This window comes from Mus musculus, chromosome 7 (assembly GCF_000001635.26).
Source record: "Mus musculus strain C57BL/6J chromosome 7, GRCm38.p6 C57BL/6J".
Lineage (NCBI taxonomy): Eukaryota > Metazoa > Chordata > Mammalia > Rodentia > Muridae > Mus > Mus musculus.
In genome coordinates this window covers 125,844,166-125,860,520 of record NC_000073.6, presented here as the reverse complement: position 1 = coordinate 125,860,520, position 16,355 = coordinate 125,844,166, and the positions used below count along the sequence as shown (strand labels likewise).

Sequence of the window (16,355 nt, the reverse complement as noted above, 5' to 3'; positions counted from 1 at the left end):
AAAGGGACGCAGACAGTCGCCATTAGGCACTCTGGAGCCAGCAAAGAACCGTCCTTCAGCCTCTCCATGGGCCTTTTCTCAGGTGTCCCCAGGCTGCCTGCTCAGGCCATGCTGCAGGCAGGAGCCCACACAGCTGGACCACCTCACACCATGTCTCATACCCTGTTGGCTCTTTCATGTTGCTTTGCAGTGAGGTGTTCCTTTCCTGGCTTCATCACGCATCAGGACCCTTAGTTCTACCCAGATGATCTTTCCAGTGTTCATTTTTCTATGTCTTTCTTGTGTCACAAGGCTGTCCCTGCTCTGTGGACTATACTCACGTTTCAGGGCCAGGCCAGTGCTGCAATCACAGCCTGTCTTTGTATATCTCCTCTACCAACCCCAGAGGCCACTACTCAGTAAATGCCCACATGGCCTGCCAGGTGACTGACTCCTTAAGGGAACAACCTCACTGTCTCTCTAGACTATTGTGTACCCAGGTACTGGCATATAGTAGAGGCTCACTGCCAATGCATGCCTGGCAGTACCTAAATGGGTCGGTCACGTCAGGAAGCCCCATACCCAGAATTTAACATTTTATGCAAATGAGCCTTGTATGAGCCCTCCCGGGACTCAGGGTAATGGAGGTGACTGCTGAGCCCATCTTTCCTCCTCTGCTTTCACCGCCCTTCACCAGAGACCACTCCAGGACACCTTCTGTGGTCCTGGGACACACATGCCAGGTGACTCATTCCATTGCTCAGAAGGCTCCCCTGTCTGGGTCATGCCCTGTCACCCTGTCACAGGCTTGGCTGGAGTGCCTCCTTTATCAGTAGAGCAGGGCCAAGTGCATGGGCTCTCCTACCCTGGAGGTGCTTGGCCTGTTCATCACCTAAGGTTTAATCTTTGGACTTTTGCAGAGTGACAGTGTGCTCAGAGGAGCTGGCAGAAAGCCTGGGGTCGTGAGGGGCTCCATATTTCTTACAAGAGGATCTGCAAGTCCAGGAAAACTTCAGAACTCTCTGGGGACAAGGCTGTGACCTCCCACCTCCCTGCACTTGACCTCTCGTCCTATGCCCTGCCATTTCCCAGTACCCTTTTGTGAGTCAGCCTTCAAACTTCCTCTCTGAGGTACCAAAGTTGGCCTGAGCATCTCAGGAGTGATGGGGACCTGGGTCCTAAGTAGCACCAGACAGACTGCTTGTCATGCACACATGCCCTCCAGGGAATGGATGGGAAAGTAAATAAGCTGGCTGCCCCTCCAGCTTGTGGCCACAATGGTGGGTCAGCTTCTCCACCCTGCATCTAGGCTGCACAGCTTATGTGCACAGGCACTTGTCTTTTCTTTCTAGCCTGTGCTGGTGCCAAGAGAGCTCGGTCACCTGTTGCTCTGGCCCGTAGCAGCACATGCAGGCAGTGGCTGGTCCACATGCCGGCTGCTCGGAGCCATGAGTAGGCTGAGGGAGAACACCTGAGTGGCTCGTGTGAGGAGCACTAGTGACTGTGGAGCACTGCATCCATGTGCTCCACTGTGGACTTGTCTGCTCTGCAGCACAAGCTAACTGATATAATCCTTCTATTGGCCATGTTCAAATGTCATTTCTTAATGATTTTCAGATTGTACCCCCACAACTCTCCAAGCCCTTGCTCCATTTGCCTTTATCCTCACCTCTAGAGGTGTTCTACATTAATGTGCTTGTTTATTTCCCTGAGGCCAGGACTGACTCTTCTATCCCTAGAGCCTAGAACAGCATTGCCAACAAATAGATGCTTAATCAAATTTTGTCTTGAAACTTCTGATTGGTAGAAAAGTAGGTAGGTGGTTAGTGGACATGCCTCTCCCAATTCACAATGAATGGTAAATGAATACTCATGATTGTCTGTATGCGCTCACCATGGTTTTAGAATTAGAGATGTGAGGTAGCTAACAGTGAAGCCCAGAGAGAGCACAGACACCTGACAAATGCTGATACACAGTTGTACACACTGCCACATGCCCAAACAGAATGATGGGATGGGTGGTGAGTGGCACAGTGGGGGCTGGGTGTTTAGGGAGGGGAGGAGAGATGGCAACTGGGTTGGGGCCTGCATGCTAGGATGAGCCGTGCTATCCTGCATTCCTATAGAAAGATTATTCTAGGTTGAGAGAACAAGTTGGGCCCACATCTGCAAGCAGCTAACCAAGGGAGCAGAGGAGAATGAAGCTAGAAAGGAGGCTGAGCTCAGTGCCACGTGGAAGTTGAGAGGTTCATGACCTAAGCAATGGAAGTTCTAGCAGGCTACTTTTTGTTTTCTTTGCTTTGCTGAGACAATATCTCCCTTTGCATTCTAGGATGGTCTCAAAGCGTGATCCTCCAGGCTTTGCCTCCTGAGCCTGGGGGCTACAGATGTGCACTACCATGGTGGCCCACATATGGGTGCAGGCTGAACTGTGTCTTAGAGGGTTAGACACTGGAGCTGAGAGAGGCCTTACCGAGGGTGCTCTTAGTAGGAGAGGGCAGCAGGGACACAATCAAGGTGTGTTTAAGAGGCGATGGAGCCTAACAGCTTGAACATAGATAGAACATAGAAGGGATTGATCCGGCAACAGAGTGGTGTGGGTAGTGTCTAGGAGAGAATGTCTGAAGGTGGAGGAGGGAGTAAATTGGGAAGGGAGGAACAGGGGGAGGCAGAAAGGAACAAGAAGCCTTCCCCATGCCCACAGCCCCTTTGTGTCTGTACGTTGCACCTGATCCCACTGATTCGGGGCTCTGAATACACTGGCTCTCCTTGTGAGCTGATAGCCATGTTCCATATTCATTTTCCTCTGGTGCATCAATTAGTATTTATACAAATGGAAATTAATTTTGTTATTTCTCTCATGTTTTGGCCCTCTCGACTCCTTCCCTATTCATTGCGGCTGATATTTGCAAAACTTCCCAAATGAGTGTCATCTGCAAATTAGCAAGTCATATATTCCCCTTTCAAAGCATGAAGAGGATTGGCCATGTCTACCCACTGCCTCCCCCCCAGAGCACACACCCCTGGGGCTACCTTATTAAACTGCACTTCACGTGCACAGGTTGCTAAGCAGGTAGAGGATGGGATGGGGGTTCGGAGAGAAGAGATGGAGGAATCTTGGGGCTCTAAGCTCAAGAAGGAGGCAATGATACAGTGGAGAGGCCTCAATGCTTTCCTAGCAGGTACAAAGATCACAGTCACAGTACTCTATGCCCGGGCCAACCTCTCTGAGCACTGTGATGTCGTCTCTGAGAAAGACTGGACTGGTTCCATACAAAGGACATTGGTAAATAGGCTTGGGGGAAAATTAGTACCTTCGTAAAAAATTAGGACAGTGGCAGCTTCTCCCTGGCAGCATCTTCACCTGCCTTTCTTCTCCTCCAGGAAGAGGTTCTGGCTCATCCAGGTTGTCTGGGCAGCTGAATACTCTCACAAGGCTACAGGGACAGCTATGACCCATGTCTGGTCAGATACGGTTTTCATATCTCCTATCTGCCAACTTCACATAGTGAACTGCATAATGAATGTATGGACAGGCTTGAGATACAGGCTAGACCCAGAGACTTAATTCTAGAGCTAGATCTTCCAGACAGTAAACGTGGTTTTTGCTCTTGGGTTGCTAGTAATAGGTGGATATGAGCACAAAGCCCCCTGAAGCTTCTGCTGCACAGCCTTCCCATGAGCCACTGGTGCATGGCTCCCAGGGAGGGGAACAAGAGGCAACCATGGTAGAAAGGCTGGGACACATTAAGTCTCCATGATGTCATTTCCCTGTCTACATCCAGCTACCTAAGAAACTAGTGACCCTAACTTCTAGGTCCACAAAACCAATAGATTCTTTTTGTTTGTTTGTTTGATTTTTGCTGAATTCAGTTTGATTCAATTTCAGTCCCCCCCACCCCGTGTGTGTGTGTGTGTGTGTGTGTGTGTGTGTGTGTGTGCATGTTTCAAACCCCAAGGAAAGCAAACTCAGTAAAAGATAAAGGACTGCTATCTCTAGGACCTTACAGCTTCACTGGAAACACTGACCCTTAGAGAGGCCTCTGGCATGAAGTAGCCTCTTAACCAGAGCCCTGAGGCTCACTGTAGTACGGGGTCGATTTGTACTCTTGGGAGTTAGGTCCCAACCTTGGCTCTATGAGCTTCAGTTGTCTAATGTGGAAAATGAGGACACTAAGAACAGCGAGGTCAGTCAGGGAAGGCCCAGGTCTGCCTCTCAAAGACAAACCCACCCCAAGCCCAGTTCTCACCTGATGCTGGTTGACTATTTATTTAATTTACTCATTCAGTGTGTGTGTGTGTGTGTGTGTGTGTGTGTGTGTGTGTGTTCCTGTGTATTAGGTTCTATGTTATGTGTGCATGTGGAAGCCAGAGGACATCTTTGGCTGTCCTTCCTCCTTACTGGGAAGGCACACTAATTAGGACAGACTGGTGGTCAGAGAGCCCCTGAGTTTTATTTGTTTCCATCCTGCCGACACTGGGATTACAGGTGTGCACCGCCATGCCTGACTTTATGTGGGCATTAAGAACCGAAATTATCAGGGTCCCCAGTTTATATGCTAAATGGACCATCTGTACCTATTTATTTATTTGTGTGTTTGTTTATTCACTTATTCAGGCAAGAGCTCTCACAGAACACAGGCTGACCTTGAACTCAGATGTTCTTGCCCCTGCCTCTCAAGTGCTAGAATTACAGCTCTTTAGTCTGTTAGTCTAAAGTAATTCAGTGACCTGAGTGGAAAGAGCAGTAGCTCTTTCTGTCTAAGAGACCATTTTTTTTTCCTTTTGGGAATGGAAGGAACAGGGAAGGGCTCTCACTGAGGACGACAGGAAGGTTTGGGGAAAGCAGGTGCAGAGGAGCTAGCAGGAAGAGGCCAGTATACAGTAGGCACTACCTAGACCTGTGTCCTGGGCAGGAGACAGCCTGTGCTACAGGGTTAATGAGTATCTTCAGAAAGGTGTGATCTTCTGGATGTAGCCTATAACCAGGGACATGAGAACCAAGCTTTCTCTCAGCACCAGTATGGGCCCAGCCCATCTAGCTGCTGAGCCCTTTAGGAGGCTACCTTTGCTTTCTGTCCAGACCTCCCTGCCCCTCAGTGTAGGCCACGGAAGACTCCACCCATCCTCCCTCAGAGCTACCTTAGAGACCCCATACTCAGACCACACAGACTGGGCAGGCAGGGAGCCAGAGGAGGCGTTCAGACCCAGGAGCCTCTACCCACTACGGTGGCAAGGGAAGGGGCCAGACTAGGCTGGGATGAACTGGGAACTGGAGGCATGAGGCTGCTTCTGAAGAAATGGGGTAGGGTCACAGCTCTTGTTTTCAAAAGATAAATGGAAAGCAAGTGACACAGCAGCAGGAAGGGCAAGAAAGAGCAGGAGGCAGGGCACACAGAGAGCCCTGGGAGTGGGGTGATTGCAGGCAGTCATGATCTCAGCTTGGAGCTTCCTTAGACAATGAGGGGCTAGTATAGATGTGAGTGAACTAAGAGAGGAACTTGTCTGGAAGGAAGGGGAGAGGCCCAGGAGCTCAGATGACATCCATTCAGAGAGGCTTACTGGCTGAGCAGTCTTATGTATATCAACATGTGAAATTAGTCAATACTTCAGAGTCTGTCTAAAACCACAGGTTCTGGAGAAGTCAGAAGACCTAGCTCTTGGGCCATGTGATTCTCCCATACCCCCACCCTTAACTCCTTCTATCCTTTGTGTAAGAGCTAAGCTGTGGCTGAGTTCTATAATTGCTAAGCCTGTAGCAGCCTGGAGTCAATTGGCTCCCAAGTCCAGATTTGCAGTGGGCACATGGGTGGCCTAGGTACAAAATACAAAATGCCATAATGCCTCTCTGATAGTACAAAATAAATAGAAGGCCCTGCCAGGTACACGGGAAAGGTACTCACATAACCCATAGAAGATGCCTGGCTCAGGTGTGGTGACTTCAGAGACAGGGGGGCTGGTTTGTAGCTCTAGCCCTGGTACCTGTAGGATGTTTGGGGAGAAACAGGGAGAAGAAAGGTTTTAGTGGTACCCACACAGTTCCTTTACAAGATTCATTGCCCATTCCATGCTCAGGAAATCCCTGTGTCTGTTTTCGTATGCCTTCCTGTCCTATGAAGAGGTATGTGGGTGTCTGGAGCTGGGACCATATCCCCGCCCATAGCCAAGGGGCAACAACAGAGTATTCAGACTTTCTCAAAGTCTCTTGTGGACCATAATGCTTATTGAGTGAGAAGGAAGGAAGACTGAGGAAAGGGATAGAGGAGGAAGGGGGAGACGGACACAGGAAGGAGAGAGACAAGGAGTCAGGGAGGGAAGGGAAGAGGAGGGAGGAAGAAAGATGGAAGAGGAGAAAGGAGGACGGATGAGGAAGGAGAAGACAGGAAAGCTGGAGGGAGAAGAGAGGTGGGAGGAAAGGAAGAGGAAGAAGAAAGATGGAGGAGGGAAAGGAGCCAGGAGAAAGCAGGAGGGAGAAGGAGGACGAAAGGAATCAGGGGGAGAGAAGAGGCTGAGACCAAGAGAGGGGAAAGGGAGGAAGAAGGAAGAAAGCTGACCTCAAACCACAGCGAGTGGCCCCCACTTTGGCTGTCCAGAATCGGCATCTTAGGGGTGGGCTGAGACTCCTGTATTGTTAGAGTTCTTAACTGACCCCCACGAGCAACCAGTCTTGTCTACTGATAGGTCAGAGTAGTCTGCTATACTCTGCTTGGGGTCTCCACATAAGACTAATTAATTTATTATTTTATATTAATTCTCCTGGACAGAGAAGCCTCCAGTGCTTCAGTCAGAGACGGTGCAAGGCAGAAGGAAGCAAGAAGTTTGTCTCCCCCGGAGCCAGCAGCCCCCCATGCTCTGCAGGTCGCTGGGCAGATGAAGGACTTCAGGGTGAGCTCCCTGGAGATCCACAGGTCAAGAGCAGACTTGGGCAGGGAAGACTTGGAACTTTCAGTTAGTTGCCACTTTTAAACTGAGGTCATTTAAAACCCAGATATCTGGCTTCTTTTGAAAAGATGATGAGAACAGGCAACAACGGGTGATGAGCTGTCATTGGTCAGAGTGGCAGTACCTTCTCAGGCTCCTGCTTGTGGTCATCTTACCCCATGCCTGCTTGGCCTTGATGCTCCAATCCCATTGAACAGGGATCTGGTCTCTATGCCAGCTGCCTGCTTTCCTCACACAGTTCTGTGGGTCAGCCTGTCTCCTGGGGATTCTGGCTGTCCTGTCTATCTTTTATCTGTTCCTCTCTTTCTCTGCATTACAGGACCCTCCCCTGAGACCCTGGGGCCTCTCCACTTTCATCAGTGGACCCTGACATGAGCTCACTCTTGCCCATTTTCTTTAGCACTATGCACTCAGACTTTGGCTTTGACACCTTTGTGGTAACCCTCAGTTAAGACACTGAATCCATGCCCTCAGCAGGAATACAACGTCCCTACTTATTTTATATGAAGGTCGTCTGGGGGCTGGGCTTACAAAGCCTTTATCACTAGTGCGCCTGGATTAGGACATGTGCTCAGGCAGCCAGTTGTGCTGTTTTGTTTATAAATGTTTCCAGGGGTATTACCTGGGCCTAAAGCATGACAGGCAAATACTTTTCCAATGAAAAGTATTTTCCATCTACAGCCTTCTTTTGCTTTTTATTTTGAGACAGAGTTTCTCTAACTTGGCCAGGATGGTTCTGAACTCATTCTACAGCTCTGATTTGCCTTAAATTTGCAAATGGCTAGCTTTCAGGCCTGTACCAACAGGCTCAGCTCTGGTCACTTTTTTTCCTTTCCATGACTTTTTTTTTTCACATTCTATCTCCATCACAGCCTCTCCCCTCTTCTTCTCCCAGTTCTGCCCTTACAAATCCCTATCCTCACCACCCTCTTCCTCCTCCTCGGAGAAGGGAAGCCCCCTTGAGTACTCTGCTCATTGTTTTAATCGAAAGTCTGCCTCCTTCAGGCATTTCTGTTCTACTCACAGTGGTGAGTGATCTGAAGCAGACCCAGGCACACCCCTCTCCCCAAAGACAACACAACCCCTCACATGCGGCACTGAGCCCAAAATCCAGCCTATACTTCCTGCCTTTGATGAAAATTTGAATCTTTACTTCACTTCAGCTAAAAAATAATAATTAGAAAGTGAAATATGAAATACTGAATAGAAAATGAAATAGAGAAAATGGGGACTGTCAAGGCGGCAGCCCCAGCAGCATAAAGGACATCCATCTTCCTTTCCCTCCCTGCTGTGAGGCAGGAGCAGTAATCCATTTAGGAGCTGTCCCACTACTTGGGAGGCTGAAGCAGGAAGAGAGGGAGTTCAAGGCCAGACTGTGCTGCACAGTGAGACCTTGCCCTGAACAACAAAAAGAATCTAGTTAGGGGTATTCCCCAGATCCACTCCAGTCCTACCTGGTCCTGGGCACCCAAGCCAGCCTGTGTGAAAGGCCTTTCATCCTGACCTTCACCGTCGGCAGTGCTGGGCCTCCTTAGCGCTTCTTCAGGCTGAAGGCCACACAGGCTCTCAGCATCCATGTCAAAAGTATCATCCAAACAGAATATGGCCTCCAGGATGTCCTCATCCATGGTGAAGAGAATAGTGTCTCCAAAGTGCTCAGGGGCTGGGCACATCACCAAGAAGAGAGAAGATTCAGCTGGCCTCAGGCCCCAGTGATCTGCCATCCATAACATGTCATAGTGTCCCATACACTATGTGGTCTCAAGCAACTGATGTGAGTTCTTGATGTGAGTCAAGAGCTCAGCCCCCACATTTCACCAAGCTGAGAGCCACATTGGTGGGACCTCATGGAACAAGAATTCTTGTTACCTCTCACCATACAAGTCCCTGGTGTGCATGACACACTGGGTGTCCAACCCAGATCCCTGAGCCTGTTTCTGCAGTGCTGGGGATACAAGACCTCAGGGCCTTGCGCATGCTACTCAAGAGGTCTATCACTGACCAACAGTCACAGACTTCCCTTGCTTTAAATCTTGAGACAGCCTTGTTAAGACTCAGACTGGCCCTGAACTTAGTCTATGGCTTACATGAGCTAGAGTCTTTGGTTTAGCAGGATTTCAAATAGTGTGTATGGGATAGGGGGTGGTCTCGGGGGGTGACTTTACCATCCATGTACAACCCTAGGGCTGGGATTGCATGTGTATACTGCCTAGCCTGGCTTCCTGTGGGTCCTTTTATAAAGCACCTCCCCCAGAAGGTGTGGGTATTGTCCCAACCTGGGGAGCTGGGCTCTAATGACTGGCTGTCCCACGGGCTCCCTAAATATCCCACCTCTCTGCCTTAAGGCAAGAAAGATGGTACAATTCATGACTTTGAACGTGCATAAAAGTCCCTTCTCAGGTTCAAGATCCTAGTCTCTAGAAAAACACTTAGTGTTAGAGGGCCAACTCTGGCCCACCCATCCTGGGGGAGGTGAGGGGTGCACCTCACATCTAGGAAGACCTTACCTGTCCTGGGCTAGCTCATGGGCTTCCACTCCATGCCTCAGAGAGTAGCAAACAAGGACTTGTAGGAAATCCCCACAGATATACTGTACCTCCCATCAGAGTTCCTGAGGCTTTGGCAATTTCTCCTTCAAAGATGCACTGAGTATCCAACAGCATCGTGATGTCCTTCACACCTCGGAAGGAGTGGATTCGAGACTTATTGTAATTCCAAATCCTAATCAGGGCAACTTGGCAAGGGTGTGTGAACTCAATGGAGATGGTGTGGGTCATGCCTGGTGTGAAGGGGGCCAGCCAGACATGCATGTCATCCTGGGTCCTGTTCACCCCATCAATGAGGTTGGAGACTACACGTGGGTCTTTCCCATAAGCTGGTAAAATATTGATGTCAGGGGGGTCTGCCGTTATGCTGGAAATCTGTACTGGTTCCCCTGAGGAGCTGAATATTTCTATGCCGTTAAGGCCAACATAGTGTCTGTCTCCCCATGTAGACTTGATGTCAATAACCAAGTGCTGTCCATAAGGGAGGACTGGGATTTTAAAGTCGCTGTCACCACCCATCTCTGTGGAGGGCTCTGGCTCCTCCTCTCTGCAAGGGGCTGGGAATTCCTCATGCCGGCTGCTCCTTTGCTGCTTCAGGAACTCATCTAGGATGTCCCCCTGTGGTTCCAGGGCAGAGATTCTGCCCCGGTGGGCACGGTCGAAGGCAGTGAGGGAGTCCCATGATGCATGCAGTGCGTGTTCCTGCTCACCATACCACTGCAACCAAGGCAGTGTCTGGGAGGCCTGGGTGTCTTCTGAAAGAGAACACAGGAGGGGGCACCCTATTAGTGTCACACCTTGGAAACGCATGCATTCCCCAGGAACCAGGGAAGCTCTGTTGCTTCACTAAAGCCACTGTCTTGTTTGTCCCTCACAACTCCAAGAAGGATGTGTCAATCCTGTCTTATAGATGAAGACACTGAGGCTCAGAGAGCAGAGTGCCCGCCAAGCCAGATTCATTCAGATATTAGTTAATTGATAAGGTACTCCACAACACGGAGATGATCCACATGAGTACGCCACAACTTCTGGATGGACTATGTGAACTATGGCTTCCTGTCCCACGTGCTCTTCAGTGTTGGTCTTGACAAAGAACTGTTTATCATAACCTAAGTCTAGACACTCTTTTCAGGAAAAACAAGATGTATTTTTAATAGACTTTGAACTTTCTAGGAGTACAACAGTTATACAAATCAGGAGAAGAGCTACAGTTTGAATCTTGAATGATTCAGGCTTGGCATCCATACTGTGGCACTACTGGGAAGGATGGAGCCTTTACAAGGCGAGTGCACGTCCCTGAAGGGGACTCTGAGATGTTCTCTCTCTCTTCAGTCTCCAACTGCCATCAGGTAAGCAGCCTCCCTCACCACACACTGCCATCGAATCGTGTTTTCTGTAGGCCCAAAGCAACATGGCCAGATAGCTCAGGCCTGAGCCTATGAACCTGTGGGTCACAATGATCTATTCCCTTTGAAATTTGTTCATCTTGAGTACCATGGTGACAGGAAGCTGACCCAGGAAGGCTAGTTTGGCATTAGAAACTTTACCAGAAGTCACCCGACTTTGAAACTCCCATAGCCAGGGACACATCATGGCCCATGAGGTCTGAGTTGGTCACAGTGTAGGTTGCACTGCACTGGAGGCTGGACCAGTCCCATGACTCTGGCAGCACTACAAGGCATTCTTCAACAGTGGGATGAATGCTCAAGAAAGAATGTTAAGTCTGAGTACCAGCACTGGTCTGTGGAGGCAGGAGGACCACAAGTTCAAAGTAGTCAACTTCACTAAGTGTATGAAAGGTAAGGCATCTGTCTGCTCCCACGTATGGACAAAGCCGGAATCTCAGCATAGGGACTCAACCAGTAACTTCAAGGATGGCTCTGAAGCCCCCTCTCAGGGTCTATGAGCTCAGTGTGACCATCAGGCAGTGGCTTTTGCTGGCAGCCAAGCACAGCCAGTCATGGGAAGAGGTCACTGTGAATACACAGCAGCATGCAGCTCTGCCATTCCAGGCTGGTTCCTACTGGGCAGCACCTGCGCTCCACTCCCTGCCTGCAGTCCACTCCCAGCCTGCGCTCCAGGGAGCTTGGCACTATCAATTACTCCTCTCTCTAGGTTCCTCCAACACTGCTTCCTCCAGAGCTTTCCACTGCTCGCTCGGCCTGCAGACATGTATACATCTCTCCTGTCTAGAAAAGGGAGGGTACCAGATCCTGTGGTTCCCTCCTATCATGCCCTGTTCTCCTCCCCTTTTCTATACAGACATCTATTTCCTGTCTTAATAGTGGCCTTTCAACTCCACCCTGAACTCAGCTTCCCTTCTTTGGGGAACAAGCCTCAGCTTTCTGAAGACCATCCCACTGTGAGGCTATCCACACAGAAGCTGGTGTGTGTGTGTGTGTGTGCTGTCATTCTCCTGGCCGAGTCAGACTGATGGGATACAGGGTTGCTATATGTGGAGGCCTAGCTGACTACACTGTGGGGAACCTGCCTAAAAATGATGCCAACTTGGGAACAGGAATCAAAAGGTAAGGAGAAACTTTGATGGCTTTCTATGGGCTCCTGCATCTCCTGTTCCCCACAGCACTGGTGGCTTTTTGCACTTTGAATGCCTAGGATGCCTATGACTCTCAGGACTCCCCATTTACAGCAAGTGACAATGACTTCTAGTCTTTGTCAGTTTTCACTTCATTCCTGACATCCCAGACAAAGGTCTTGCATTTGACAGTCTGTCCTCCCAGTGGTTTAGGAAACATACCACTTCAGCTACCTGACCCATAGGTCTAGCTAGCTAGCTTTTGTTTCTTTTCCTTTCCTCTCTCTTTCTTTTTCCACCCATATATCTCTTTCTTTGCTTCTTTCTCCCCACCCCTTTGAGATGCAGTCTCATTCCATAGCTCAGACTGGCCTCAAACTGTGACCTACCTGCCTCAGCCTCCAGAATCACAAGAGCACAGTGTGCCCACCACACCCAGCCTACTCACAGCGTCCTAGCACAGTGGCACCACCTTGTTGCTGCAAAGTCTAAGAATACCTGAGACTTACTTGGTCCTTGGTTCCATCCTGCCCTGTTCTTACCCAGCTAGCACTCTTTCTCAGCTCCCACACAGGCACTGTCCAACCTCAGAGCAAGTTCTGCCAGGCTTCTTTAATTCCAGTGACAAAACTACTAGGCTCTTTGCTGGTGACAGATAGAAAAGAGGGGACAAAGCAGGCATGGCAGAACCCACAGATGACAGCCTCCACACTGATCTGGAGGACTGAAGGCAAGAAGCCTCTCTATCTTAGAAAACACTTTCTAGATTGCTATCTGTGTGGTCTGGTCACTTTAACACCCTGAGCCATGAGCCTACAGCAGAGTTTGTCACATGCTATTTTCATCACCACGATCATTTCTTATGCCAAGAATAAGAATGCTTTTGCTCACTGTGCCCACAAGCCCTGTTGCGGCTCTTCCTAATTCTGCAACCTCCATCTCCCCAGCCACTGCTATTCTCCTTCACCCCACCAGATGTCTTCTTCAGTGGGGCTTTGTCCTTCTCTGCCTTCTGTGGGGACAGCTCTTCTTCCACATGGTCACTTCCTTTCAGTGCCACCCCTCCACCTCATCCTTGCTCCCTGGCATGACCGGGTGCCATGCACAGAAAGCATGAGGTGCTAGAAATACCTAGACGTGTTTGCTGGGACAGGAAGGCCTGTCAACACTAGCTTCTTGCCCTCAGTCTCTTGGATCAGCCTGGAGGTCGTAACCTGCAGGTTCTCCCATGCCTCTTCTGTTCCCATCTTCCTATCTGCCACCAATAAAGAACCCAGAAGTCCCCATTATTCTCTCCTCCCAGGAACTGGTGTGACACGTGGCAGAAGGGGCTCTAGCACAGGCTGTCATCACTCTGGTCTCTGTGATCTGAATTCCTCTGACTGAAAGTAATGGCGGGATTAGCCTATAAGCGTGCCAGGAAACACTACATACACCATACACCAGGAACTTGGCTGGCATGCCTCTGCCAGGGAGCAGGGACTTGGCATTCCTTCTGAGTCTGCCTTCCAGGCTCCTCCCTGAGTCGCATACTTGTTCTAAAAGGAGAGGCATAGACTTTCTCCTGCCCCTGTTGGCTGTGATGGCAGCTGGCATCCAGGTGTCTCCCTGTGCGCCTCTGCTGGGGACATGCTCTGAGACTACTTGGGACTAAGCTAAGGCTTGGCTTGTCACTGCTGACAAGCTTATCCTAAATCTCTGTTAGACAGGAAGTTTCCTGTTTCTCTTCTGTGGTACTGAGGATGAAATAAATGTTAAACACGCTCTCATTAAACCATGTCCCCAGATCCAGTCCTAAACCCAAATGAGCAGCAGAAAGCAATGGTGTCCATCTGCAGTCTATGAAGTCTAGAAGGATCTCTGATGATGACACAACAGGATTCAAGAAGCCAGAAGACTTGTCCTGTGTGGAGTCAGATACAGACAATTGAAGCTCAGAGTTTATAAAACTGCCCTTGTCACCATCAGCACATCGGCATCAATGGCCATTAACACAGGAAGCAAGAATGGACAAGAATGGACGGGGAAATACAACACAACTACCTACCTTCCTTCCACTGCACCTGCTTCAGCCATTGCTGACTGGGCACAGTCTGGACAACTGACCCAAGTCTACCAATCAACACCCCTTGAGACTCCAGAATTGGCTGCAGGGCCCAGAACCAGCACTCAGACACTTGGGACTGAAAGGCCTTTGGCTACCTGTGAACAAACTAGCAAGGAAAAGGTGGTCTGGTGGACTTGTGCAGAGAACCAAGGGAACAGGGAGAAGATGCTACTAGCCTTTGGTATTTTGGACCCTGAAGTCTCCACCTACTCTTCACTGCTCATGGTAAAGGCTGATGACACCTCATCCACCCATGGCCGATGCACCCCGCTTCCAGAATGGACATGGTATTATAGTAAAACATGATCCCCTGCTAGGCCACGGTAAAGGTCCACTGTGGGGGTCTCACCATGGGGAGCACTATGAAGCTTATCGCTCCACTAGCATTTTGGTAGACTCATCCAGCATGCTTCCTGGAGGCCCAGGCAGTGGGGCTTTGGAATTGGGTGATGGGTAATAACACCATTTCTAAACAACTTTCCTCATTAGCAAAACCAGCTAACAAGCACTAAATCTTAAGGACTTGATTCTTGATGTGTCATTGAACCAAGCAGGGAAATGCCTGGCAAGAAACTCAAGTGAGATTGAGGCCTCTGAACTTGGACAGTTGGACTGTTGCCTGTCACCAAGAACTCCCTGCAGCTCCACGTCTGCTTAAAGCCTGGCTGGCCATCCAGTGAGTGTTGGCAGTTATGCTAATAGGCTCAGGATGGTGGGACTGATCCACTGTGGCTCAAATTCTATACTAGCCCCACTGGGTGTGGGAAAGGAATCTCTAGAAAAGTGGCTTAAACTTCACATTTTTTTTTTATCTATAAGATGGGGCTGTTAAGAGGATTCAGAATCATTAAGGTTGGACCAGACCTTGGCAAAGAATACATGGATCCAGGCCCTGCTTGTCACCACTGTCCTGCCCCACAGCATGTCACCTAAGCCAGGATTTCATACCCAGAAGGCTTCTCTTTCTTTTACTGTCTATGTTGTTTAGTGTGTGTAAATAATTGTGTGTGCACAGATACACATATTTGCATGCCTGTGGAGGCTAGAGGACAAACCTGGTTATCATCTTGAGGGAATGCCCATCTCTGTCGAGACAAGGTCTCTCACTAGCCTGGATATCATTATTTGGCTAGACTGGCTAGCCAAAAAGGGATCCTCCTGCCTCTGCCTCCCCCAGATCTGGAATTGCGTGGGTTTGGGGCATCCAAATCAGGTTCTCAAGGACATTGCCAATCAAGCCCCTCACCCTGGACCATTTTAATGTTTTTCTTGAGACGGGGCCTTTCTATACAGCAGAAGCCTGTCTTGGTGATGCCTCAGCTCCCTGAGAGTAGAGGTTTCAGGCTTAGCCCTACCATGCCCTTCTGGGATTTCCTGATCTTTGCTTTATCCAGTCTCAGAGTCTAGATAAAAGGTGGGCAGCAGCACAGACCCAGAGGACAGCCAGAGGTTGGGGAGAGCCCTCAGATTCTGAGGGTTACAAGAGGAGACAAGCAGACACTCAATGAGGGAGTGACCTGAGATGACTCACTAAGGAGGATGAGCAGGGATTCCTGTGGCCATACAAGAGGCCAACCCAGAGCACAGGTGATGCAGGCTGGGCCTGAGGGAGCAGAAGCATTCAGCATTTGTTGAGGCATGCTTCTGTGCCAGGTTACCTGCCAAGCACAGCCCACAGATCTCAAATGACCGCCTACAATCCTGGAGGAAAGGGGTGCTTTGTGGGAATAGGGGGAACGGAGTTCAAATTGAGGTCAGCAGGTCTGTGGGGTACAAGACACAGGCTGATGTCTCACTCATTACTTGCTGAACATTCCCCAGGAACCAGGGAAGCTGTGTTGCTTCATTAAAGCCACTGTCTTGTTTGTCCTTCACAACTCCAAGAAGGATGTGTCACTCCTGTCGTATAGATGAAGACACTGAGGCTCAGAGAGCAGAGAGCCTGCCAAGCCGGATTCATTCAGATATTAATTAACTGATAAGGTACTCCACAACACAGGGGCAAGTCTGGGTGTCTCTACCAGTGTCCCCACCCTGGTGCCCTCTTATACAGTTGGACACAGCATTCCCTTCATAATACCCACCTTACTCAGGATGGATATGCAGTGCCCCAACCCTGGTGCCCTCTTATTCAGGATGAATATGTGAATACCACACCCTGAACCCCCTTCACATTCAGGATGTGAATAACCCACTGCAAAGATTACAACAGTCTCAGCCTGAACTCTGCCAGCAGATGTGGCTT

At 49.6% G+C, this 16,355-nt stretch overlaps 1 protein-coding gene across 8 annotated transcripts in view; it reads right to left on the bottom strand.

The window, feature by feature from the left end:
- D430042O09Rik (RIKEN cDNA D430042O09 gene) overlaps positions 1 to 16,355 on the bottom strand; it is a 166,941-nt gene that overhangs the window by 14,275 nt on the left and 136,311 nt on the right. For all 8 annotated transcript variants that reach the window (XM_030242515.1, NM_001081022.2, NM_001358287.1 and 5 more), the window contains 3 exons: positions 9,518 to 10,222; positions 8,376 to 8,584; positions 5,883 to 5,961 (listed from right to left, as the gene is read on the bottom strand). In XM_030242515.1, the coding sequence (XP_030098375.1) occupies positions 5,883 to 5,961; positions 8,376 to 8,584; positions 9,518 to 10,222 (993 nt within the window). The remainder of the gene's footprint in view (positions 1 to 5,882; positions 5,962 to 8,375; positions 8,585 to 9,517; positions 10,223 to 16,355) is intronic.